We start from the raw sequence: 25257 nt of genomic DNA on the forward strand, positions 1-25257 counted from the left end.
CCAATGCATAAAATGCATTTAAACAACATATATAACCAATTAGCCAATCTGTGCTGAATAGTAGCTTTACTGTCGGCTGGCTCAGGTATTAAAATCTGCAAAAGTTTTGCAGACGCAGACAGAGTTTTGTTTACAGTACAGGGCAGCACAGATATGCATGGTGTCAACAGTTTCGTGCAAACCAAAACAAATGTAGCAGTCAGCAAAATGACTTAATTTCACAGCACTCATGCAAACTTAATGTCATTGTTGTGATACAAAAATGCAATTTGTGTTGATATACTTAACAAATCCTGCAAAAGCCTCTTTTCCTTGAACTGCTCTGAAATTTCAGTCACACAGGTTGCACAGGTTTAGGGAAGCTAGGGTTGACAAATTACCGTCAGCTTGTAAAAAAAAGGTCAAGTAGAGCAGGCTGTGGTTAAGCCTGAGAGGTGAGACACAGAAACAGACCGCAGAAAGGGGCAGAGAATGGGAAAGGGGAAATGGCTTTTGATAATACTGACACAAATGAGAAGAGAGGCTGTTTCCCTGAAAAGGCAGCTTGACTGCCTGTTTCTTTTTTTTTCTTTTTTTTGCTGATGATAAACATACATTTATCAGAATAATAAAGGGGGGAGAGCTGAAGCGCATTAGCAGATACACTTGATAAAAACCATTCTAGGAATGCACATTGATGCACTTCTTAATGCACTAGGAATGCACAGAAACACTTGTTAATAACCATTCTAGGAATGCACAAAAATACCAAATACTTTTTTAAAAACAGTGACTATTTTTTTTATTCTACATTAAAGTTGCAATCAAGCAGAAGTAGCGACAGTGTAAAGTGTAAACAGTTGCCTCTTGCGCATGTAGGCAGCTGCAGTATTAAAAATTGCAGTTTAACTGCACAGTGGCTGCTAAAAATTACAACAAAACCAGAAAAGATTGCAGTTCAGTCTCCATGTTATTGTTTACATGGTAGTCAAGGATACACAGAGCGCCTGTGGGCAATCATGCCAAAATCTCCGTTTTGCTCCGTTAATAGTGAAACACAACTCGAGGGTTTTCAAACTAAAACGTGTTCTGCAGCATTTTCGAAAGTGTCCAATTTCGTGGTTCGAAAACACCGGCGTAGTGTAAAGGACAGGCGTTACCGTAGCAAAACGCATGCGTTTTAAAACGAAAATGCACTAGTGTAAATGGGGCCTTAGTATGTTTCCATTCATAACGTGTTCCTTTGTTTAGATTGACGCCACTCATCCGTTACCATGGACACCGACACTAATCATCACAGCTGTACGTCTTTTAGTTCATCACGATTATATACTTAAGTGCCTCCTGTTCACTCAGTGTTTGTCTGGTCGCCGTTACCTTTAGTGTGTGTTGCCCTGCCTTTCTACCTGCTGTTGGAATATTATCATTAAACCTCGTATTGGAACTTTATTGTTCGGTCTTCTTCGTCTGCAACAACCCATGACGGAACTTGGGATGTGCACCATCCCACCACTTTCCATAACGTTTAAATGGAAATTTTGCAACAGACTAGTCGACTAGTCTAGAGCCCCGGGTATACTTCGGCCGTCCGCATTCGTGCACCGTCTGCATGACGTAATTTTCGTCATGCAGAGGGCTCGCGGCCAGCCGCATACCCTGGCTGCGTGCAGGCCAAATTTTGAGACCGCATGGACAATCCGCGTGCAACAGCGCATGCGCAAGCAATATAGAAGAGTCCACTAGGTGGCAATACGCACAGTATTGAGCACAGTGTTCAGCCGTCAAAGAAGAGTGTGAAAAGACAAGTTTTAAAAACAACACGCTTGAAAAGAGAAAAACACGACAATGGACAGCGAACTTGACCAGCGTTTGTGCGAAGAGATCAGAAAGTAACCACATTTGTACAATTCATGTTTAAAGAGTACAAAGACGTGTTTATGGAGGGGGATAAGTAAAATATGGGAAAGGATGCACTTCTTTTCTTCTCCGATCATGCCCAGTGAATGTCACGTTGATGACACGACTCAGTGCTGCTCTCCGATGTCAGGTAGAGCATAGAAAAAAGATGTACTGCGCATGTGGTCGCTAGGTGTTGAATTCATCAAAGTTTGTTCAAATCCCTCAACCCTAAGTATAAGCAACAGCAAAAATGAATAATTATCAGCTAGTAGGGCTGGGATGATACATCGATTCTCGATCGATACAATGAATCTGAACCGATCCTGATATTTTCTCTCTTGAATCGATTCTGAGCTTAGTTCTAACAGCAGATGGCACTGTAGGCTAGTTTTTAACCGCACACTCTCAAACGCTCACAAAGAGCTAGACAGTGCTCGTGCGTTCGGCTGAGTCATATAAGTGGTTAAATATACTTGAACCTCGGTTCAGAATGCTTTTATGATGCGAGATTTGTAATTCATTTCAACCTTTTCGAACTTTATGAATGATTATTTTAGGTTTAAGTGGTGTGTGTAAAGAAACTGGAAGCAGGCAGTGTACGAGTGTTTTTAAAGCATGTATAGTAGTACAATCTGCTGTTTAAAAACTAAGCTCAGAATCGAATCGAGAGAGAATTTTGATACATCGGAAAATATCAGAATCGCTCCAGATTCTTCGTATCACGAATCGAGATTCGATGTATTGTCCCAGCCCTATCAGCTAGTATTGCCTAATTTCTATCTCACTGCAAACATATTTAAATACTACTCACTGAAATGCTACTAACATGCAGATGATATGCACATGATACCAGGGTTTCCGTTGTCCGGTAATTACCGGACATTGGCCGGGAAAAAAATTAAATGTCCGACAAAATTAAATCTCTCCGGTCAAATTGTCAGATTAAAACTGCCTAATAATCCCGGCCCCGCCCCCTAACACAATCTGAATCGACCGTTTGAAAGTTTTTAAACAACATGCATGTTGCATTTCAAATAAATCGTTCTCACCTATTATATTATCATATAGCTCTCCAAGAATATGCAGAACCACCAGCGATCAGAAGGATTATTTGCCATTTTACAAGCCTTGAGTCTGCGGACACCGCTCCTCTTATCGATACCGTAAGCCTGCGACGTGATGCCCTCGCTGTCATGACAGCGCTCCGTGGCTATGGAGGATTGCATTTCTCCACAGCCTGCGAAGTCCTCATATGTGATTTCAACGAAATGTATCCAGAGTGGACCAAGCTCGCCAAGATAGCCTGTGTAATCCCTATCTCGATTATTCCTGCAGAGAGGGGGTTCTCGCTGCAGAATCGGAAGCAGCGAAGTCGCCTTGCGGAGAACAAGGTTACGCGGCTTATGCGCATTGTAAGTTGTGGAGAGACACTGGGAAGTTTTGATTTTAAGTCGGCAGCTGCACAATTCAGCACTGCAAAAAAGTGTAAAAAGTAGCCAAAAATGACGCGAGACAATGTTATAGGCCTATAGTCATTTGTTTGTTCAAGTTCATTTGACAAGGAGTCATTTCACACGGTGGCCAATTTAAATGTTACCAGCTAAATGAGACATACTGAGTTTATAATTAAGTTTGCTTGAGTAAAAACAATATTCGGATATTTTATGTGGGGAAGGGGGGTTGGTTTGTTAAACTATGAAATGTGAAACCATAGTAAAAAAAACAATTGGTTGATTATTGACGCCAATCGGACGTTGATGTTTTTTTGTGTTTTTTTTCGCCTATTTGAAAGTTAGGCTAATAAACATGTTGCATATACGGCGCTATTATGTCATTTTTTAAGTTACATAAACTGCTTTCAGCTTTCCTCAACTTGACTAATTAAGAGGCGATATTTGACCGGCATATCATCAAAATGTCCGGAAAACGAAACCTCTGCCGGTCACTTTGACCGGCACCATTTTTTTCTAGCGGAAACTCTGCATGATACCCAGATCTACTTAGCCCTACCATCTAACAACTACAGCCCCATTAACTCCCTGCACTAATGCATTGATTAAATTAAGTTGGATGTGCCAAAACTTCAGTTAAAGGTCACCTATTATGCTAAATCCACTTTTACAAGGTGTTTGGACATAAATATGTGTCAGCAGTGTGTGAAGACAACTACCCTACAATGATAAAAGTCCACCCACTCCTTTTTTTAAAAAATCCCCATTAAACCAAAGCAGTCTCATTAGACAAGCAGTTTTGATTCTCTAAGTAATGTGACGTCACATTACTCATGCTCCGCCCATGACCTCTGACTGACAGTCCTGCATTACCATAAGTTCTGCCCTCAGCGAGCTGTACACTGTCCGCCATTTTCTCAGCGCTCGAGCAGCTGTAGCTACAAAAATGTCTGGTAAGTAATTGAGATGTTTTGTTGTTGGATGTAAGAGTGAACATAACAGTCTTCATTTACTTGCATCTGAGCCACTGAACACAGTAGATTAGTTTTATTTTTGAAGGGAACGTGCCACAGACCTAATATACACATACAATTTCTGTAACGTTACCTGCTATTTAACCCTCAGGGGTCTGAGGCTGATTTGGGGCCTGGAGAAGTTGACATGCCCTGACATTTGTGCTTTTTTCAGTTGTTCATAAACATATTAATGGAAAAAGTGTCATTACACTGTATTCAGCACAAACTAGGCTACCATAATATGTGAGGAACATGTATGTACATGTTTGTGTTTTTGAAGGAATAATGTTTATGCATGGTTATTGAAAAAATAAAAAACTTAAGTCACTTAAACAAAGCCAAAAAATATTTATTAAATCTGTGTTCACAAGACTTCTGGGTATTGGAGGTTGTAGACTAGAGTTTTTGCTTCAAATATTTTGTAAAAATTATCATTCCTACTCCTTCATATAAAACAATAGAGAGATTTAAATTTTCTAAAACATCTTTGGTCAAGTAACACAGTATGCGTGGAGGCGTGAATAATCATGAATAATGGATGATTCTCACCTGAGAAGACAAAAGAATCACATAAAGAGCTCTAATGACCTGCATAAATAATGAGGCCTTTCAGTCAGGTAGGCTGTGAAAAAACCCTCTGTTGATCATGTCTCAAGCTCATCGTAATGTAAATCAAACATGCAGAAAAAACAGCAATACTGTGAAATATTATTACACTTTAAAATAGTGTTATTCTATTATTAAAATATAATGCATTTCTATGATACAAAGTGTCTGAACAGTTATGTTACCTCTATGGCATTTCATATAGGCTTTTAGCTTAAAAGCATGCACATTTGGAGAAATATTGATGGATTCTCATGTTTATGTCAATTTTCTATACAGATGAGTAATATTTATTCAATATTTATTGTCATCACTGTGAACGCTGGATACTGTTTTCAATTCATACTTGCAGCTGGAGGGCGCTCTGTGCACTTTAAGTCCACAAATACCAATGCTAAAGAAGAATAGGCAATCCAGGAAATAACTGAACTAACAGAGGCCAGAGATCGCTAACTATGGCTATTCAAAACACTTTTCAAGACAATAAATACACGATTGAGACAATGAATGCATGTATTGACTCAGAATTTGTGTATGAATAGCGCTGGCTCCGTGGGCGTGGCCGCATTAGCGGATAATGAGCTGAATCAAGGACTTCTGACATGGCTCTCTTTTCATACAGATTACATAAACACAGAATGTTTGTTTTCGATTTGACTTACACGATTTAAAACCTGACATTTCAACGTTTCTTTAGACACAAGTCTAATTTTTTTGTGATTAGTATTCACTAAGTTACAGTTCATTTTCTGAGAACTATCAGATTGGACTTCGTTCAGAGGGAGACGAGAGATCACGCATCATGTTAGTTTTCTTTATTTTACAAGAAGCACAACATTTTGTTTTTACTCTGAGTGTTCACAAATAAAAGAAGATATTCCATAGATTAAAATGGTGTATAGCTCTTAATTGTATGTGCAACATTGACTTTACTCAATTGAGTATTTTGAGTCTCTTTCACACTGGTTAGAAAAAAAACGCGGTGATCACATGTTGAGACCCGAGTGTTTTCCGGAAGTATTTTAAACAAATGAGATTTACATAAAAAATTTTGAAACTCAATGTATGTCTTTTCCATGTACTGAACTCTTGTTATTCAACTATGCCGAGGTAAATTCAAATTCTGATTCTAGGGCACCTTTAAACAAAGAGACAACTGAAGTCATTGTGTTTGGAAACAAGGATGAAGTTCTCAAGGTGAAGGCAAACCAAGTCAGGAATCTTCGTATGATTTTGGAGTCAGACCTTAGTTTCAGTAGTCATATAAAAGCAGGAATACTGCAAGAATTAGATGCTTTGTTTCCAGTCAAGAGAAACTTGTTCATGCTTTCATCACCAGCAAGGTGGATTATTGTAATGGACTCTTCACTGTCCTTCCCAAAAAGACCCTAAGACAAACAGAATGCTGTTGCCAGGATTCTGAGCAGAACCAGAAAATATAAACATATCACACCAGTCCCCAGATCTTTACACTGGCTTCCAGTTGCATTTAGAATTGATTTTAAAGTACTCTTACTTGTATATAAATCACTCAATAACCTAGGACAGGGGTCGGCAATTAAGTTTGGCATCGGGCCAAAAAAAAAAAAAAAAAAATTTGCCACTAAATGGCGGTCCAGAACATAGTCAAAGTATAATTTAATAAATTAATTGAAAAATGCAACTAGAATTGCCTGTGACAGACTTAGTGTCTTTTGTAACTGGTTTTGAGCTGTTACTCTATGATAAATCCTGTAGTAGGACAGTCATTAACAAAAAGCCAGAGTAGGGACATGTAACCTGACAAATATCTTCATTCACCAACTTGCAAGACAGACCGCCTTGCTAAAACACACATTTGTGAGAGATGCAGAATGGATAAAAATAACTCATAAGATAAAAGAGGACTTGAATAAGCCCATTAATGGCATATTTGAGTCATGCTCTTAACAAACTATGTTTTATTTCCTTTTTCTATATTGTGAATAATAAATGTGTAACATTTTAATTTGCTTGAACACAATGGAGCCTAATAATTGTAATAATTATTTGACATAGCCTACTTTTACACACTCTTACAATTATTCCTTGGCATCCTCACGCACTAAACTTTTTTTTTTGCATGCTGGAGGTAGGCTATTATGTTGTTTGCAGAGTGATGTTAACATTGAAGCTAGCTGGTGAGAGAAAATGGCACCATCAAAAAGTCTAAAGAAGAAAAGTTGACAGCGAAAATAGGGCATTCAAAGAAGAATGGAAAGACAACTATGCTATCCTACCTAGTTTTGTGAATGCAAAGCCGGTGTGTTTTATCTGCAACAAAGTTGTCGCTGTTTTCAAAGAACATAATACCAACACTGGACGTGAGCAACGCAATGTGTTCTAAAGATAATAGCATTATAATGATATTGTCTACACTGGATGCGCCACAACGTGACAACACATTCCCGACAGTAAACGGATTCCCCGTTCTATTTCTGACATAGTCCAAGTTCGAACGGTCGGTTTGTCGAGTTCAGTGTAGACACGATAATATTAGACGGCACCACGAGACGAAGATCTATTTCAGAACCAGCCGCTATTAAAATAATCTGGTTATTGCTGGGGGGCCAGTTTTGCCGACCACTGGCTTAGGACCTCAATACACTGCTCAATACAATACAACAGATCACTGATAGGTCATCAGGATCAAATCACTAGAAATACCAAGGGTTCACTCAAAGCAAGGAGAGTCTGCTTTTAGCTGTTACGCCAGCAGCAGCTGGAACCAGCTTCCTGAAGAGATCAGATGTGCTTCAACAGGAGTCAAACTGATTACACTTCATTTTATATGCATCATCTTTTTGCTCTTTTAATTTTTTTTTCTTGTTTTTATTTATAACCGTTTTAATGTATTTTATATCAATCTTTTATTCATCCTCTTTTTATTCCTGACTGCTTTAATGCATGTTAAAGGTGCCATAGAATTGGCGAGTCTCAAACACCATTGTTTCCTCCTTCTTATGTAAATCTCATTTGTTTAAAAGACCTCTGAAGAACAGGCGAATCTCAACATAACATACTTGCATAATCGGGTATGCTGCATGACGAACACTTTGTAAAGATCCATTTTGAGGCTTATATTAGCTGTGTGAACTTTGTTTATGCAATGTATTATAGAGTCGCAAGCTTGGGGACGGGAGTGTGAGATTTAAAGGGGAAACGGGCTGAATCGGCGCATATTTAATTATGCCCCAAAATAGGCAGTTCAAAAAATTAATTACAAAACATCTATTTTGAGCTGAAACTTCACAGACACATTCAGGGGACACCTTAGACTTATATTACATCTTGTGAAAAAGCGTTCTAGGGCACCTTTAAATCTTGCTGTCTGGTTGGAATTATTTAAACACACAGATACCCAACAAATATTCTGACTGAAACTCACTGACTCTTCCATCCTGATAGGGCTATATGCTTTTATCGTTATTTTTATTTCTTCTGCATTCCATTTTTATTCTTATGTATTTGTTTCCTTTTCATGTAAAGCACTTTGAATTACCATTGTGTATGAAATGTGTTATATAAATAAACTTGCCTTGCCTAACATAACACTCTGATAAGAGTGGAAATCTACAGTTTAAGCAAGCATGACATTCTTCTCACTCACTCACTCTCTGAGAAACAAATCTGACATTTAAGTGCTTTTGTTTTTGCCAGGTATACGAGAACGACTCAGCCAGGCAAACATTAGGGACGCTTTTATTGCAAATATTTGCATATGTGCATATGCACGGCTTGGCCCGGATTCTGATATTCAGACAATAAAAAAAAAATATATAGAAAAAAACAAGTTATGTGCTACAGGCGGCAATACACAATCAGTCTCACATCCACCTACACGCTGCAGTGATGTCTGCTGTGCAACAGACTTCAAAGCAGCCCATTAACACCACTGATATCACAGCGCTCTTATCTGCCTGCCTTACCTCAGTGTAAATACCCTCATGAAAATAACAAGAGCAGAGGCAAACCGCAAAGAGAATTCTCTTCTCCTCTTCAACCATCTCATCCACAGACTGGAGCAGCGGTGTTTCAAAACTACCTGTTTTCTGAGAAGTTTATTTAGGGGGTCTGATAGGCATCTTATATTAAAAAAAAAGGGCACAGTGAGACTGTATCGCTTGACTGACATCTTTTAAGTGATCAAGACGTGATAACATTTAGCAAGCAATTCGGACACGTCACTGTAAATCTGACACATTGAATTTTCCTTGAGGTAGAGGACATTTTAGCCAGTCTAATGTAGCCATGACAACTCATTTTCCAGTAAGTAAATATTGAATAAAGGCTGAAGCTTATAGTGCTTATGTTTATAATAGCACAAAAATATGATTTCTCCCTCTCTCTCTCTCATTCTTTAATCCATTCAAATTAATTAAAATAAATGTAAACTTACCACGTTGTTGTTTTTTTTTTTCAATTCAGAATTCTAGATCTAACGAGCCATAGATAAAATAACAAATGTAAATTCAACCTTTACCAGGAGTTTGATTGACAGGTGATCTGACCAATCACAACACCGAATCTGACATTTAACGTGCAATGTGTAAAATTTAGGAGGATCTATTGACAGAAATGGAATATAATACACATAACTATGTTTTCAGTGGTGTATGAAGAGCTTACATCAGGGGTCAGCAAGTAAGTTTGGCATCGGGCCAAAAAAAAATAAAAATAAATGCGCCACTAGATGGCGGGCCAGAACAGTCAAAGGATATTTTAAGAAATTAATGAAAAATGTAATTAGAATTGCCTGTGACAGACTTACAATGTCTTTTGTAATTGCTAGTTAGCTGTTACTGTGTTAAATCCTGTAGTAGGACAGTCATTATCAAAAAGCCACATTTGTGTGTCGGTGTCCGAGTTTTACAGTGGATAAATTAATAAAGCAGAGTAGTGACACATAACCTGGCAAGTATCTTCATGCACCAACTTGCAACACAGACCGCCTTGTTAAAACATAAATGTGGGAGATGCGGAATGGATAAAAATAACTCAAAAAATGAATGAGGACTTGAATAAGCCCATTAATGGCATGTTTGAGTCATGCTCTTAAGGAACTATGTTTTATTTCCTCTTTCCATATTGTGAATAATAAATGTATATCATTTTAATTTGCATGTTACACAATGGTAACCTAACTTATTGTAATAATTATTTGATGTAGCCTACTTTTACACTCAATTATTCCTTGGCATACTCACGTACTAAACTGCATTTTTTTTTAGTTGTTTACGTGCTGGAGGTATGCTATTACGTTGAGTGCAAAACCCAAGGGTCAACCATGTCACATATGGAGGGCCACTGTCCCGCAGTGTTTAGTTAAGACCTTGATCAAACTATGATCACCTATCTGCAATTTTGATCACCTATCTGCAATTTTCTAGTAACTCTGAAGACCTTGATTAGCTTGTTCAGGTGTGATTATGGTTGGAACTAAACTCTTTTACTGGAGTGAACAAAGTAATGAAGTAAAAACAATGATTTTAAACAGCTTTTCATTTGAAAATTTCAATTTCCACATTTAGATTAAAGGCACAATATGTAAGCTTTTTGCAGTAAAATATCCAAAAACCACTAGGCCACTTATTTTTTTGTTCAGTAGAGTACTTACAATACCCCAAATGTTTCCAATTATTTGTAAATCATGAGAAAATCGCAATTTTAACCAAGGATACCGTACGTGTCCGGGAGTCGCCTGTCAATGGCGTCATATCTGCATTACCCTCGGTTTCTGGTTTTAGTTTATAGAAACCATGGAAACACCAAAGGCACTTTAATATATTACATGTTTTATTAGACAAGGGAACAACTATTTGGTTACATTTATAGACAGAAAACAAATTATTGTTATATAGCTCAACACGTTTAGTCTTATTGTTTAAATCTAGTTTTCTTGATTTTCCGAGAGTACCATGCTTTTACCATGCCTCAGAGAAAAACACTATTTTGTCAAGTAATACAGCATTTTCTCCATCATATAATATATTTTAAAACTAATTGCATGCCATTAATCAGCACAAGCCATCCAGCATTTTTTAATATGATTTTCTAATTTCGATCTAGCTTACTGCAGTCTGCAACAAGTGTCTCTCAGCAGCCACCGAGCGAACACACAGAATAACGTTATAACATCATTTTCAACACACTCAAAAGTATCTAATATGATAAACAGCGCTTCTTTACCCCACATACACTTGACTGGAAGAAGCGGAAGTGGCGACTGCGACATCATAAAAGTTTCGCTGCTCGCAAGACGTGTCACGTTCGTCTCTCATTAGCAATCGCTCCATCTCTGCTTCATACTACAGTAACATTATTAATCGCATCCATGAACATGACTTCTGCCAAAGTCCTGTCCCGATTCTTTTCCACTGGCTGTGAGGAGAAGACGACATATCCAATGATTCCGCGCTCATACTTGCCGTCATCAAGCTACGCCTTTGTTTTGAACAGCCGACCTCTAGTAGCGAAAAATCGACATATTGTAGCATTAAATTATGCCACTCTCCTTAAAGGGTTAGTAGACCCAAAAATGAAAATTCAGTAATTTATTACTCAGCCTCATGCCGTTTCACACCCGTAAGACCTTCGTTAATCTTTGGAACACAAATTAAGATATTTTAGTTGAAATCCAATGGCTCAGTGAGGCCTGCATAGGGAGCAATGACATTTCCTCTCTCTTCCTTTCCTCTTTTTGGCACACCAAAAATATTCTCGTCACTTTATAATATTAATATTGAACCATATTATTTATAGTGAATGCGGTGCTTTTGAACATTTTTCCTATGGCATGCTGCATTTAAATGTTTTAACTACAGTGAGGATTGCTTGACACATGATAATTCCAATATAAGTCTTCTAAATATCATGTTTTGAGAAAATATTTTCAAGTGAATAATGATCAATGGTGTGCATTTTCTCTGTCTAAGCAGATGGCTTAGCAACATAATGACAGACACTGAAGGAATCACTCGGTGATCTTCTGAAGAGTAGCTACTGTACACAGTACTGTACAGCCTCTGCTGAATGCTGGTGTGCTACTAGTGTCGTTCACAGACAGACAGCAGCCTAAAGATAACCCATTTCATGATCTTCACAATATTATGAAAAATATAATTGTATTTGAAGAATACATTTTGGAATGATAGGATAGACGGATAGATTTTGGAATATTTCAGAGGATAGGAAATATTTAGATATGCACATTTTATTTTTAAAATGTTTTGTCAGTGAGTCAGACAATAATTTACAATGCAAAAATAAGGACTACCTGTTTCCATTAAAAATATATTAACATCCTAAAATGTATGTTTACCTTATAGGCATTTTTTTTTTTTTTTTTTTTTTAAACAATTAAAAATACTATTTAGCCAGTGGAAAAGTATGAGAATAAATCTTCCTTGAAAACTTTCCCTGAAGAGTATTTTATACAATTTTGGTATTTTTTTTTCTAAAATAAGACAAGGATAGTCAAAGATTTCTATTAACAAAACGTGATGGCATTTACAGTCATATATGATTATTTTACAGTCTTCCGCTGACTGGGTTTATAAAGGGAATTTTGCGCAGGTTCTGGCACAAGCAAGATTATAAATCTGAAAACTTTTGTACGTATGCAAAATCTGGCTTGTATGCCTACGTACTCTTTTAGGATGAAATCTACGGAAAGTCTTCTACATAAGGCCTCCAATCTGCTCATTAAGGCTTGTGCATAAAAGCAGCCTTAATAAACCTCCCACAGCAGAGAGTGAGATAGATCTACCAATTGCCTGTAAATAAAGAACAGAAATAAATGCCCTTTAAACTAAATGCACTTTCGTATGACTCACACCTTTCATATGGCTTTAATGCACCTTGAGCATCGTGTGCCGCTTTGACCTTCTCACAAAAAGCATAATAGCAAAAAAACAAAAACGGCTTTACAAGGTTGCTATGAAACAAGAGAGTGGGAAGTAGGGCTGGGCGATAAAGCAAAGTAATATGATCATAATATGTAAAATGTAAACATTGTAAACCAGTCATTATGCAACACATATTAACACAGAACTGCATTTTTGTACTCTCTGTGGGATTTCAGGTGATAGAAAAAGTTTGCCATGTTTTCTGCCTTGGTTGGAACCGACCGGCGGCATATTTTGACACAGAATGCATTTTTTTCATTGTTTTTCTATGTAAACATGCTAGGTGTGACCATTGTCACCATCGTAACCATTGTGCTCACATCTTTTGTCAAGTTTGGGTATCTGCAGGTCAAACTAATGGGCATGCCTGTAGCAACTCATAATGTAATAACTGCACATAATGTAATAAATATTACATAATTATTGTAATACAACGTTCATAATGTAAGAATTTTCTCAAAATGTAATAAAATCTTGAGCTCATAATGTAATATTTTTTACATTATGAGAAATTTATTACATTATGAGCTCACCAAAAACACGTCATTTTCATAATTGTAAATGCTTTTAAAACAAAAAGAAATAGTATTCCCTTACAGTACATTTTTTAAAAATCCACCAGATTACTGATAGTACTACTACTACTATTATCATTATTATTATCATTATTATTATTATTATTATTAATTTAACTACTACTACCACTACTATTACTTCTACTTCTACTTGTATTTATTGTATACATACAGTATACACACTGTTAAATGACAAACAGTGTTAAATACCAACACTGTGTAAAAATGTTGTAAACCCCCCCCCATAGTATCAATATAGCAATGAGGTGTGTGTGTGTGTGTGTGTGTGTGTGTGTGTGTGTGTGTGTGTGTGTGTGTGTGTGTGTGTGTGTGTGTGTGTGTGTGTGTGTGTGTGTGTCTGTGTGTCTGTGTGTTGCATTACGCAGGTAGTTTAAGACTGGATTTAGAAAGATAGGGTGCATGCCAAAAGGTCTTTACAATTGGTCATGAAAACTGCCTGTTAGGGTGTGGGGTAGGGTTAGTCTCTGTTGTAGAACTGTGTACGCCTGTTATGACCTGCAGCTATCCGTCTCTCTTTTATAGCGTCGTGTGCATGACAGAGCATTCTAAAAACACAGCACTCAAGTTAAAAGAAGTTCAACTACTAAAAACAAGTCTTATGAGCTTTTGTTTTGTTTTTTTGTTCCACTGATCTTCGTCTACCATTTTTTTAAAAGCAAAATGCATTTTTGTGAAGAGGCCCTTAATCTGTGCTTTTATTTAAAAAAAACAAAAACAAACACACAAACAAAACACTGACATTGCGTTACCTTTTTTAAAAAAAAAAATAATTTTCTCAGCTTTGGAGGGTAGCGCAAGTTAGGTTTCCCTTTGCCAGCTCCCTGCAGACTGACTCGCTGTTGTTGCATTTATTTATTGCTGTGTAATACACTGGTGATAATCCATATCTAGTAAAAATGTCCAAAGCTTATCATCAGTATCGACATACATTTTACTGTGATCTCAATATGATATCGCCCAGTCTTAGCGGAAAGATCTCAGTATGATATCGCCCAGTCTTAGCGGGAAATGTGCAAAGTTAATGGTAAAAACTGTGGTTGCAAATGCATTGATTTCATTTGAGTTTAATATGGTTTGAACTTTAAGTGTGATGTCATAACAGTGCCAAAGGTCATGTAAAAGGGCAATTAAGACAACATTTTTAATTGACTAGGAGTCACTTGTTCCCATAAAATGGCATGAACCTAAGTGGTTAATGGATTTTTGTAGGGATTAATCCTGAAACCATCTGGTTATCTCTTGAATAAACTTCCAAATGAAGAAGCCAACGGGCAGATGTACTCACTGAACTCTTGTGAGCGCTCTGCTCTGTCTGCACAGTGAACACCGACAAGTCTCCGTTCAGAATGACATCAGCCAGAGAGTGGACGAGCGGCTGGTAGTGGATGATTAGGAACACCTATGACAGTCGGGGGAATATATGTCGTCACTTGACCACATGTGTGCAGCTCAAACTGTGTGTATAGTGGCTAATCTACTCATTGCAAGTCTCAGCAAAACCAAAGTATGTTTTTATACCTGTGACAGCAGGTAAAGTGACACCTGGGGGTTGATCTTACGATCATCAGACTGGGAAAAAAAAAAAAAGAAAAGACAACAAGTTGGTTTGAGGTGGAAATAGCCAGAAATGACATCACCATGCTTGGATCACTACTATACACTACCGTCCAAAATTTTAGGGCAAGTAAGTATTTTTTATTTTTTTTTAAAGAAATTAATACTTTACAGCAGCATTAAAAAGCAAAACTGTTTTCATCACAGGAATAAATTTTAAAATATTATTAAAAAAAAGGGAAACTTTCAACTTTAAATTGTAATTTTATGTTTATATTTGCAGTGCAGTAAGCATGTGTGGTAACACTTTATTTTAGGGTATTTTAACTAGTTGCTTATTAGCATGCATATTGCTAGAATATTGGCTGTTTATTAGTACTTATTAAGCACATATTAATGCCTTATTCTGCATGACCTTATTCTACATTCTTAATCCTACCCCATACCTAAACTTAACTACTACCTTACTATTAACAAGCAATAAATTAGGAGTTTATTGGGGGAAAAGTCGTAGTTAATAGTTTGTATGTGTCCCCTATACTAAAGTGTCTTATCACAAGTAAACTGCACAGATCATATAAAGCCTCAACGTCTCTGTAATGCTGTAAAGATACAAATGAATACACTCTCAATTTAATAGTGGAAGTGGAATCTTGAACTTTTGCATGCAGAATGTTATATAACATTAAGATCACCAACACTTCCAAATGAGAAAGTAAAAGTTTATTGGAAGCCATTAACTTTTATGGTTTCAAAAGAGTCATAAATGCTCAACAGGAATAAGTAAAAGAAGAATAATCAACCTGAACCTATGTCAAAATAAAAGAGTTATGGGTCACACTTTAGTTTAGGGTCCAATTCTCACTAATAACTAAATATTAATATGTCCCAATAAACTCCTAATTACTGCTTATTAATAGTTAGTAAGGTAGTTGTTAATTTTGGTATTGGGTAGGATCAAGGGATGTAGAATATGGTCATGCAGAATAAGGCATTAATATGTGCTTTATAAGTACTAATAAACAGACGTGTAGTTGTGTCCTCACCTGCTCTTGGCTGACCAGAGAGTACACGTAGAGGGGCAGGAACAGGCGGTTGAGCAGGTGGTCCGTCAACACGTCATTGAGAAACTCACAGTTGATGATGAGGATGTCATTCAGATAGTGGAGATGGTCCAGATGCTCAGCTACCAGATCACTGAGTTTTCCTCTGTTTTTATGTCTGATGAGAATGGGTATATATGGGAAAATGTGCAATATATTCTAATCATATATGTTCATGAGCAGGCTATGTTTTGAATTCAGATGGTTTAGTAAATGAATTCCACAGTGAACAAATATGGTCTATAGTGACACCTAGTGGTGCGGAGATGAACCACACATTAAAAAAAGTGTCATGAAAACCTTACTCTTCATCTGTCTGCACACACTTGTCCAGCTCGATGACGTGGCTACCAATGAACCAGACCAAATTGGAGAAGTACGGCACGGCCGTTTTGTCCCGGATGTAGTGTAGCATGTGCTGGTTGTCCACTGCAGGGCAGGACCAAGAGTAAACACGGTTACTCAAGAACAGGCAGAGGGATCAGGTAACAGCCACAGTGACGTGGGAAAGGAACTGTGAGGTTAGTATAACTAATAACACAACAGCGGCAGACACAGTGATGGAAAAATGAACGAAGGTTACTTAAAGAGCAATGTGCAATGTCAGATGTTGGAGGGTTACGTTAAATTATGTCGTCTATGCAGAGTCGCTAAAGGATGCTAAATTGGACTATATTTGATCCTATGCAATAAACAAGTCCTGTACTAAGCATGATGAGAGTATTAGATGTTGCAAAATGTTTTTAAGCTTATTTTATGCCATAAAATAGTAGGAAAAGAATAGGGTTTGTCTTGTGGGTGGATCATAATAAGTTGATCCAGGTTTATGGATGCTATAATGATCAGTTAAAGGACTAGAGGATGCTCAATGAACCTCACGCATCTTTTTTAAGAAAAATAAATAAATAAATAAATAAAAACACACAAATACAACTGACACCATCAAAGCCAAAAGAGGGTTTAAATATAAGCACCAAAACTTTGTGTATTTTTAACTATTATCATCATGTGAATTGCAAACCTGTGTACACAGACAAAAGAAGCAACTGAGTTTAAAAAACAATTCAAGAGAACATGCAATACAAGTGGCACAAGAAAGTTCTGAATTTGACCAACTTACATGACACTGGAATAAGGCACACAGGAGTCACCATAGAAGGAGAGGGGAAGAACAGACAAAGGATTAAACAAGATGAAGGGACTGAGCTACTGGAGCTCTGGGCCCTAGAGGCCAAAAGATGAAACAATCACACCACCTAGTGGCTGGTACTAAACCTGCACAAAAAAGCATCTGGAACCAAGAACAGCCCAAAAACCAACAGACATATCGACCAGCCATATGAAGCTGCCAGGACATGCTAAAAAGCAAAGGTAATCCATAACACCCACTTGCTATTTCTGACAATCAGAGATTTTAACTGCTTCTTTGCGATTAATTCGGTGCATTTATAGAATAATTATGCATGTGATCTGCCATATCAAGAATGTCAATTGTACCCCATGTGGCCACAGAATATTCAAAGTATTCAAACACTTAAGCGACAGGTAAAAATAAATGAACATCATTGCATTATATAAAATAAAAAATATGCATAGTATATCTCCCATTCAAAAGTTTGGGGGCAGTAACTTTTTTAATGTTTATAAAATAAGTCTCTTTATGCTTACTATGCTTGCATTTATTTGTCAAATTCAGCAAAATCAGTAAAAATGTGAAATATTATTACAATTTAAAATAATAATGCGGTCTGTTTTAAAATGTTATTTATTCCTGTGATGGCAAAGCTGTATTTTCAGCATCATTACTCCAGTCTTCAGTGTCACATGATCCTTCGGAAACCATTCTAATATGATTATTTGCTGCTCAAAAAGCATTTCTTATCATTATCAATGATGAAAACATTGTTGTGCTGCTTCATATCTTTGTGGAAACCGTGATTTTTTTTTTTTCTAGATTTTTTAATAAATAGAAGGGTCAAAAGAAAAGCATTTATTTGAAATTGAAATATTTTGTATCATGTCTTTACTGTCAATTGAATGCGTCCTAGCTGAATAAAATCATTAATTTATTAAAAAAAAAAAAAAAAAAAAGACCCCAAACTTTTTAATGGTAGTTCAATACAAACTGATATTCAAGTCATAAATTATAACCAAATGATCGTGGGACTCCACATTTTTTGTAGTTGACCTACCTATAAAACAAACTCTGTAATCTGTAAAAGTATCAATGGCACATAGGCATTTTGTTTCAGAGCAGGCCTACATTTGTCAAATGACTGATAAGTAAGGTTGTTTTTTTTCACCTATAACTATTTTATGCATAAAATATAACAATAACTGGCTTTTATTTTAAAAAAAGAAGGTTGTTTATTTAATGCAATGACATTCATACATTTTTAAGTGTTGGCCACTGTATGCACATTAACATCAGTAACATGCACCAATGGTGGTTTGACCAAAATACTTCAACAATCTCCACAGGCACTGATTGTTTAGCTATAAGATGAACTGCAATCCAAGGGTAAGCACCAAGCAGATAGTAAATGTTAAGTCAGTTATTCAGGAAGGGAAGAAGGATTCATGTAAAGCTCAAGCCAGAGAAACAGATCAGCGAAAGCCCTTTTGTCTTCAGCACATGACCATACCCAAGTGAAACCCCACTGTGCCCGTGCATGTGTGTAGAATCAGCGGCGATCGCTAAATGTAAGTGTGCGTTACTCACAGATGGCGGAGAGCAGCGTCAGCATGCCCATGCATCAGAGGCATGACAGAGATTGACAGCAGAGAGAAGGATCGTGCGGCAGCAGCAGCTGAGTCAGGGCTCTACTCACCTTTGTACACATTGAGTGTGATAGTCCTGACCGCGATCCTGACCATGCTCTCTGGGTGGTTGAAAAACTTAATGGCCTCCGTGTACAGGGCAAAATCATTAGTGTGCTAGAAGCATGGGAGACAGAGAGCAAGGCCATCAGCAAGGAGGATTAGCTCAGAGAGAGGAGAACTGCAACTAGTGACATTACACAAAACCTGTACTTTAATTCTCTTATGTGAATCCGGGACATCTACAAGAGCAGAAGAAATGGATGCATAACTTCACTGAAATTGAAAAGCATCCCTGAATGGAATGCTACTGGCTGCTAAACAGGTTTAAAATGTATCTAATCTGATCCTTGCTATATATAGCACTTTAATGAAGCTGTGATTTTCCTTATTTTAGTACTGAAAATTTCAGGTAGTGACAAATGCATTTACATTAAATCCACATCGTATGGAGTTGGTTAGATTTTTTTTAAAGGAGTCCTTCATGCTCACCAAAGCTGCATTTTTTTGATAAAAAATACAGTAAAATATTGATATACAATTTAAAATATCTGTTTTCTATTTGAATGTGTTTTAAAATGTAATTTATTCCTTTGATGTCAAAGCTGAATTTTCAGCATCATTTCTGCAGTCTTCAGTGTCACATGATCCTACAGAAATCACTCTAATATGATGATTTGCTGCTCAAGAAACATTTATTATATTACTGTCGAAACCATGATATATTTTGGTTACCCATATTGTTATTATGCTGTGGAAACAAATATATTGATGGCTCTAATCAGTGCCAGGGTTTAGACATAAGAATGATGAAGAAATACTAAGTAGTAGTGGGTAGGACACAGTATTTTTGACTATGTTTGCAGAACATCTTCGCATCTTGGCACATTTGCAACTTGTCACATTCTACTGATGTGTGGTGACAGGTATACCAGATAATGGTAACACTTTACAATAAGGTCTCATTTATTAACATTAGTTAAAGGAACACTACATTTTTTTTTGAAAATACCCTAGAGTTAAACAGTTTAGTTTTACCATTTTCGAATCCATTCAGCCGATCTCCGGGTCTGGCGGTACCACTTTTAGCATAGTTCATTGAATCTGATTAGACCGTTAGCATCTCGTTCAAAAATGACCAAAGAGTTTCAATATTTTTCCTATTTAAAACTTGACTCTTCTGTAGTTACATCGTGTACTAAGACCAACAGAAAATGAAAAGTTGAGATTTTCTAGGCCGATATGTCTAGGAACTATACTCTCATTCCGGCGTAATAATCAAGGGACTTTGCTGCCGTACCATGAGTGCAGCAGGCGCAATGATATTACGCATTGCCTCTCACAAATGTCTCCATGGTTGCAAGGCACGCTCCCCGTGAAAACGGGGTCACAGGCGCTGCGTAATATCATTGCGCCTGCTGCACCCATGGTTAAACATGGCGCTCAAAAATGATCAAAACTCTTTGGTCATTTTTGAGCGAGATGCTAATGGTCTAATCAGATTTAATGAACTATGCTAAGCTTTGCTAAAAGTGGTAACACCAGACCCAGAGATTGGCTGAATGCATTCGAAAACGGTAAAACTCAACTGTTTAACTCTAGGGGAGTTGGAAAATGAGTCTATTTTCAAAAAAAGTGGAGTGTTCCTTTAATGTTTTAACTAACATGAACTTACTATGAGCAATACATTTGTTATAGTTTTTATTAATCTTTGTTAATGTTAGTTAATAAAAATTCATTGTTCATTGTTCAATGTTCAAAGTACATTAACTAATGTTAAAAAATACATTTGATTTTCATAATGTATTAGTAAATTTTGAAATTAACATTAACAAAGATTAATAAATGCTGTAGAGGTATTGTTAATTAGTTCATGTTAACTAAAGAAGTTAACTAATGTTAACTAATGCAACCTTATTGTAAAGTGTTACCCAGATAATTTAAGGTTAGGGTTAAAAAATATGTGGCTCATCCAATAAAATTTTAGCACTGTTTTTGATATATTAGTTTACTTTTGTTTATAAAACGGATAGTTCCGGCCCTTGATTCTGATTGGTTGAGCAGAGTTTGAAGCTGTTGTAAAATTCCCGAAAACATACAGCTGACCACATTACAAAGTATCACTGCGCCACTAAGTGTCTTAGCAACCACTCTTAGCAACGTAAACGTTTGTTCTCTATTGATTTTGTTCACTGAAGCCTACTGTATTATGTAGAAGAGTATTGTGAGAGAGATATCGAGTGACGAGGGTATTACCTGCATTCAAATTTAGCATTTTCCTTCAGGTCAGTCCTATGTTCATAATAAAAATCTGTTTGAATGTCCGCTGCGATCTTGTCCTTTTAACATTTAATGGGTTTTCCCATGCCCTGCTGACACTGACAGCGCTAGTCAAAGCATTTGTCATTTGAGTCTTGTTCCGTGTTCACAACAAGTTTTGGGAACACTTTACAATAAGGTTCATTAGTTAAACATTAGTTAATGTATTAAATAACATGAACTAACCATGAGCAATACATTTTTTACTGCATTTACTAATCTTTGCTAATGTTAGTTAATGAAAATACTGTTGTTCATTGTTTGTTCATGTTAGTTCACAGTGCAGTAACTAATGTTAAATTTGCAGTCTGGCATTTTCCTCTTTGTCGCCATCTCTGTTTGAAACCTGCAATTGCAGTCATATGCGGAATTGCTATCATTACGTGCGTTGTGCTTCGGCACGGCTCAGCACGGATGAATCTAATGTTTGCTGTCAATCACTACACCGGTGTTGATACTGTACTTCAGAATAACAGATTCTACATCTTGCAAATATGACCAATATAAGAATTTTCACTGGAAAATATCAAAAATAACAAATAAGTAACATTTCTGCCACTTTTGTTCTGACCAACTGAGCATTAGGCCTACAATAAATCGTGCTGTCAATGATGATTAAATCTAACAATCGCTTAGCCTGGATTATTATTACTGCGCTACAAATTATTATTACGGTTATACTTTGTTCTCAAATTGTTAATGTTAACAACATCAGCATTGCGTGACTATGTGTATTTATTTAGTGTATATTAGTGTTACCTGTAGATTTGAATTTCTGTAGCCACTCTGCCGTCTGAAGTCTTGTGCTTTTGACTACGGGTGAATCTCCAGTTGTCACTGATGATTGTCAGTGTCAGATTGATGTTTAATTATTTCAGCTGCTGTGAGAACAGACTATAAATGATCCGCTACAAGCAGCATCCTCACATGATAAAACCGACTGGCCTGGACTCCTTCTTTCTGTTTACAGACGTGATGTAATGATGCAAAGACGAACTGCTGCATGCTAGAATTTCCCACGAAATTTCGTCACTCTTATTATAAAACATTATTACAAGCTTACCGTTGTGAATCGAGCTAAAATAAGGAGATAGCTTTGAACACTGGCTGGTTATGTACTTGCTCAAAAATTGAGTTTGGATCATTTTTAACCAAAAAAAAGTGTTACGGACAGCAGCTTTAACAAGATTTTAATAATGTATTAGTAAATGTTGAAATTAACATTAACAAAAATTAATAAATGCTGTATAAGTGCAGTTCATTATAAGTTCATGTTGACTAATGTAGTTAAATAATGTTAACTAATGAACCATATTGTAAAGTGTTACCCAAGTTTCAATATAAAAGTCTTTGCGACTGAGTGACTCCCTCATTGCCGCCATCTAATGGTGTAATAAATGTATCTTCTGTTGCTGTTCACGGTCAGGGACTATAGACTTTTAATGTTTTTACTTCATGAAAGCTGCATTAATACATATTTTTTTGGCTTTAATATTTGTGGTAACCATTTTATACTCCACGTCGTGCCTAACAACACCCCTTTGCTGTTATAAATTCACTGTAAACCACGTCATCTTGGGGCTTATTGCTTTATTTTAAACCCAAGTGTTACATACTATGGATCTGTTTTAATACAGATGCCAGACTTATCTATCATTTGATATAAATGTTATCTTTTTCTTAGTGTCCATGAAGTTCCAAATAAAACGAGAATATAATCTAGTGAGATTAACTACTCAAAGTGTTTAATCCTTCATACAGTGATATCATTTTTGTGCTGTGATAGGAGATTCAGATCACTCATTTACTAATGTCTTTGTTTGCTACATTAGTTCCATCAGCAATACTAGTTAAACTCCTTCCATGTTTACCACGAGATCACAAAATATTGCTATGGTTATCACTATCACTCAGACTCACGTGGCTCTTCAAGCAACTAAATGCAGTTGTCACTCCCAAAACATTGCTTTTTTTAATGTCATTCAGATACATTACACTGATCTGGGCTTATATTCTACATTCAAGATGATTCTATAAGCTTCATCAATCTTTAACAGTTGGTAGTCTTGATATTTTCCTAACATGCATTGGTTTACAATGATACTTTAGCAATCTTAACTTCAATTTTACATTAGGAGACTGTATTTACAAACAGTGCAGCAGCATCAGCTCTCTCATAGAGCGAATCCTTCCACGCAGGCCCTCTCTATTCCTGACACCAACGATTAACAGCATCAAAGGTGCCACGGAATAAAGAACACACAAGGGTTAAATACAACCATTTACAGTACACCAATAACTTCCCCCTATACAAAGGAGCCCTGAAACATTTCCGTCACCTTCCAATCCACATAAAAACGGTTGTAAACTAACAGCTGGCCTGCATTTGACCAAAATGAAAGAACATAATTGCTAAAGCAGGATGAACACACAGGAAACACGCTTTTACAAAGTCATTGTGAACGGTTAGATCTTCCTGGAAGTGGTCTGCTAAACATGATGCAAGCCCACAAATAAAAGCCCCTCTTCTGCTTTCAGTACATAAACAGTCATTTGAAAAATGACAGTTGTCCAAGTGAATGCACCTTACCTCATTGTAGAAGAAGTGCACTGTGTGGTTGTTGAGTTTCAAAGACAAAGTCTTCAGAAAGGAGATATAGTAGGCCATAATTTCCTCATCAGAAAAGTCAAATTTATGCACAATGATGGAGTTAACATGGTTATTCGACAGCAAGTAATCTAAAAAAGGAAAGGAACAACATATTAAATGGTCAGGACATAAACATCAAATTAGAATTTGAACTTTGTCCGGGGTTTTACTCACAGAGAGAAGTCTCATGACTGATGTTCTCAAAAAGGATGTTGAGCGTTTGCAGAAGCTGGACACACACATACCGCCCGGATTTCTGCCGTAGTATGTTGAGGAAAAACGCAAACATGTTCTTCTCCAAAAAGAAGCTACGAAGACAGGATGATGCTCACGGTTATGTTTTGTATTTTAGCTGTCATTTTATTGCAAAAATAGCATGTGGAAACACTTCAAATCTGATAATAACAAAGAGATGTGAAACTCACTCGAAGACAGAGCTGTCATTCTGATCACCCCAGATAAGAATCTCAGTAATGGTGCGAATCGTTTCCACCAGCAGATTTCTGTTGTGATCAGTCACTGTTGTGTTCTTTGTTAGGACATGGTACATATACCTAAAGAAAAATTAACAATAATAATAATACAAAATCTACTTAAATGCCACAAGATATTTCATATTATGCCCATCTAACTTATATATTTGTAATGTATTTGAGATCGTAACGACCATAAACCACTTCTGCATAACAGAAAACTATTTTAAGTGATATATTTAATAAGACAGATATAATGTATTTAATAAACTAACCCACCAAATCACACAACCGTATGTTAACTTCAGCTGTGGCTCAAAATATAGTCAAGACAGCTTTTTTGGGCAACACAAGTGCATACCAAATGTCACAAAATGATGTCTTGGTAGGCAGCTCACTAGATTTTGACACTGCACACACAGTTTTGCTCCTGTGCGCTCAGTTTAACATCGTACAAAAATTCTGTCAGGCGTAATATACATGTTTACATTTTCTAAACTGACTATTAGTGACTTTCCACAGTAATGACAAGCACTGGCTGAATTATAAAGCTTAAACTGCACGAGCTGCGCTAGCGAAATAGCTGCTAACGGTCCATAAAAACTTACTTCAAATGATCCAAAGAATGAATGTTTTTGGACTTCCCCTGTCCTCCGACCCAGCTCCTTGAACGGCCGAACATTTTTCAGGTGTTTTTATTTCACAATATGTATGTTTTTAACACAATTTGCTAGGCGAATTGATCCATATCCGCAGCAGTTGAAGGCCCAGAAACCTCACATGAAAACATACCTGTCGACCTATCGCTTATGACAGCCCAAACTTCAGCGCCATATCATTATGGGATTTGTAGTTTATTATTGAAG

General features: G+C 36.8%; 1 protein-coding gene across 4 annotated transcripts in view; it reads right to left on the bottom strand.

The window, feature by feature from the left end:
- The window catches only part of clec16a (C-type lectin domain containing 16A), a 98369-nt gene extending 73166 nt beyond the window's left edge, over positions 1 to 25203 (bottom strand). For 2 of the 4 annotated variants that reach the window (XM_067381865.1, XM_067381866.1), the window contains exons 1-9: positions 25000 to 25203; positions 24344 to 24472; positions 24093 to 24226; positions 23859 to 24007; positions 18961 to 19066; positions 16435 to 16558; positions 16073 to 16247; positions 14991 to 15041; positions 14758 to 14871 (exon numbers count right to left, since the gene is read on the bottom strand). In XM_067381865.1, the coding sequence (XP_067237966.1) occupies positions 14758 to 14871; positions 14991 to 15041; positions 16073 to 16247; positions 16435 to 16558; positions 18961 to 19066; positions 23859 to 24007; positions 24093 to 24226; positions 24344 to 24472; positions 25000 to 25073 (1056 nt within the window). In that variant the 5' untranslated portion in view covers positions 25074 to 25203. The remainder of the gene's footprint in view (positions 1 to 14757; positions 14872 to 14990; positions 15042 to 16072; positions 16248 to 16434; positions 16559 to 18960; positions 19067 to 23858; positions 24008 to 24092; positions 24227 to 24343; positions 24473 to 24999) is intronic. The other 2 variants (XM_067381864.1, XM_067381863.1) reach the window with 1 other exon arrangement.
- Positions 25204 to 25257: the final 54 nt, after the last annotated feature.

The sequence above is a fragment of the Chanodichthys erythropterus genome, chromosome 3, assembly GCF_024489055.1.
Source record: "Chanodichthys erythropterus isolate Z2021 chromosome 3, ASM2448905v1, whole genome shotgun sequence".
NCBI classification, from domain to species: Eukaryota; Metazoa; Chordata; class Actinopteri; order Cypriniformes; family Xenocyprididae; genus Chanodichthys; species Chanodichthys erythropterus.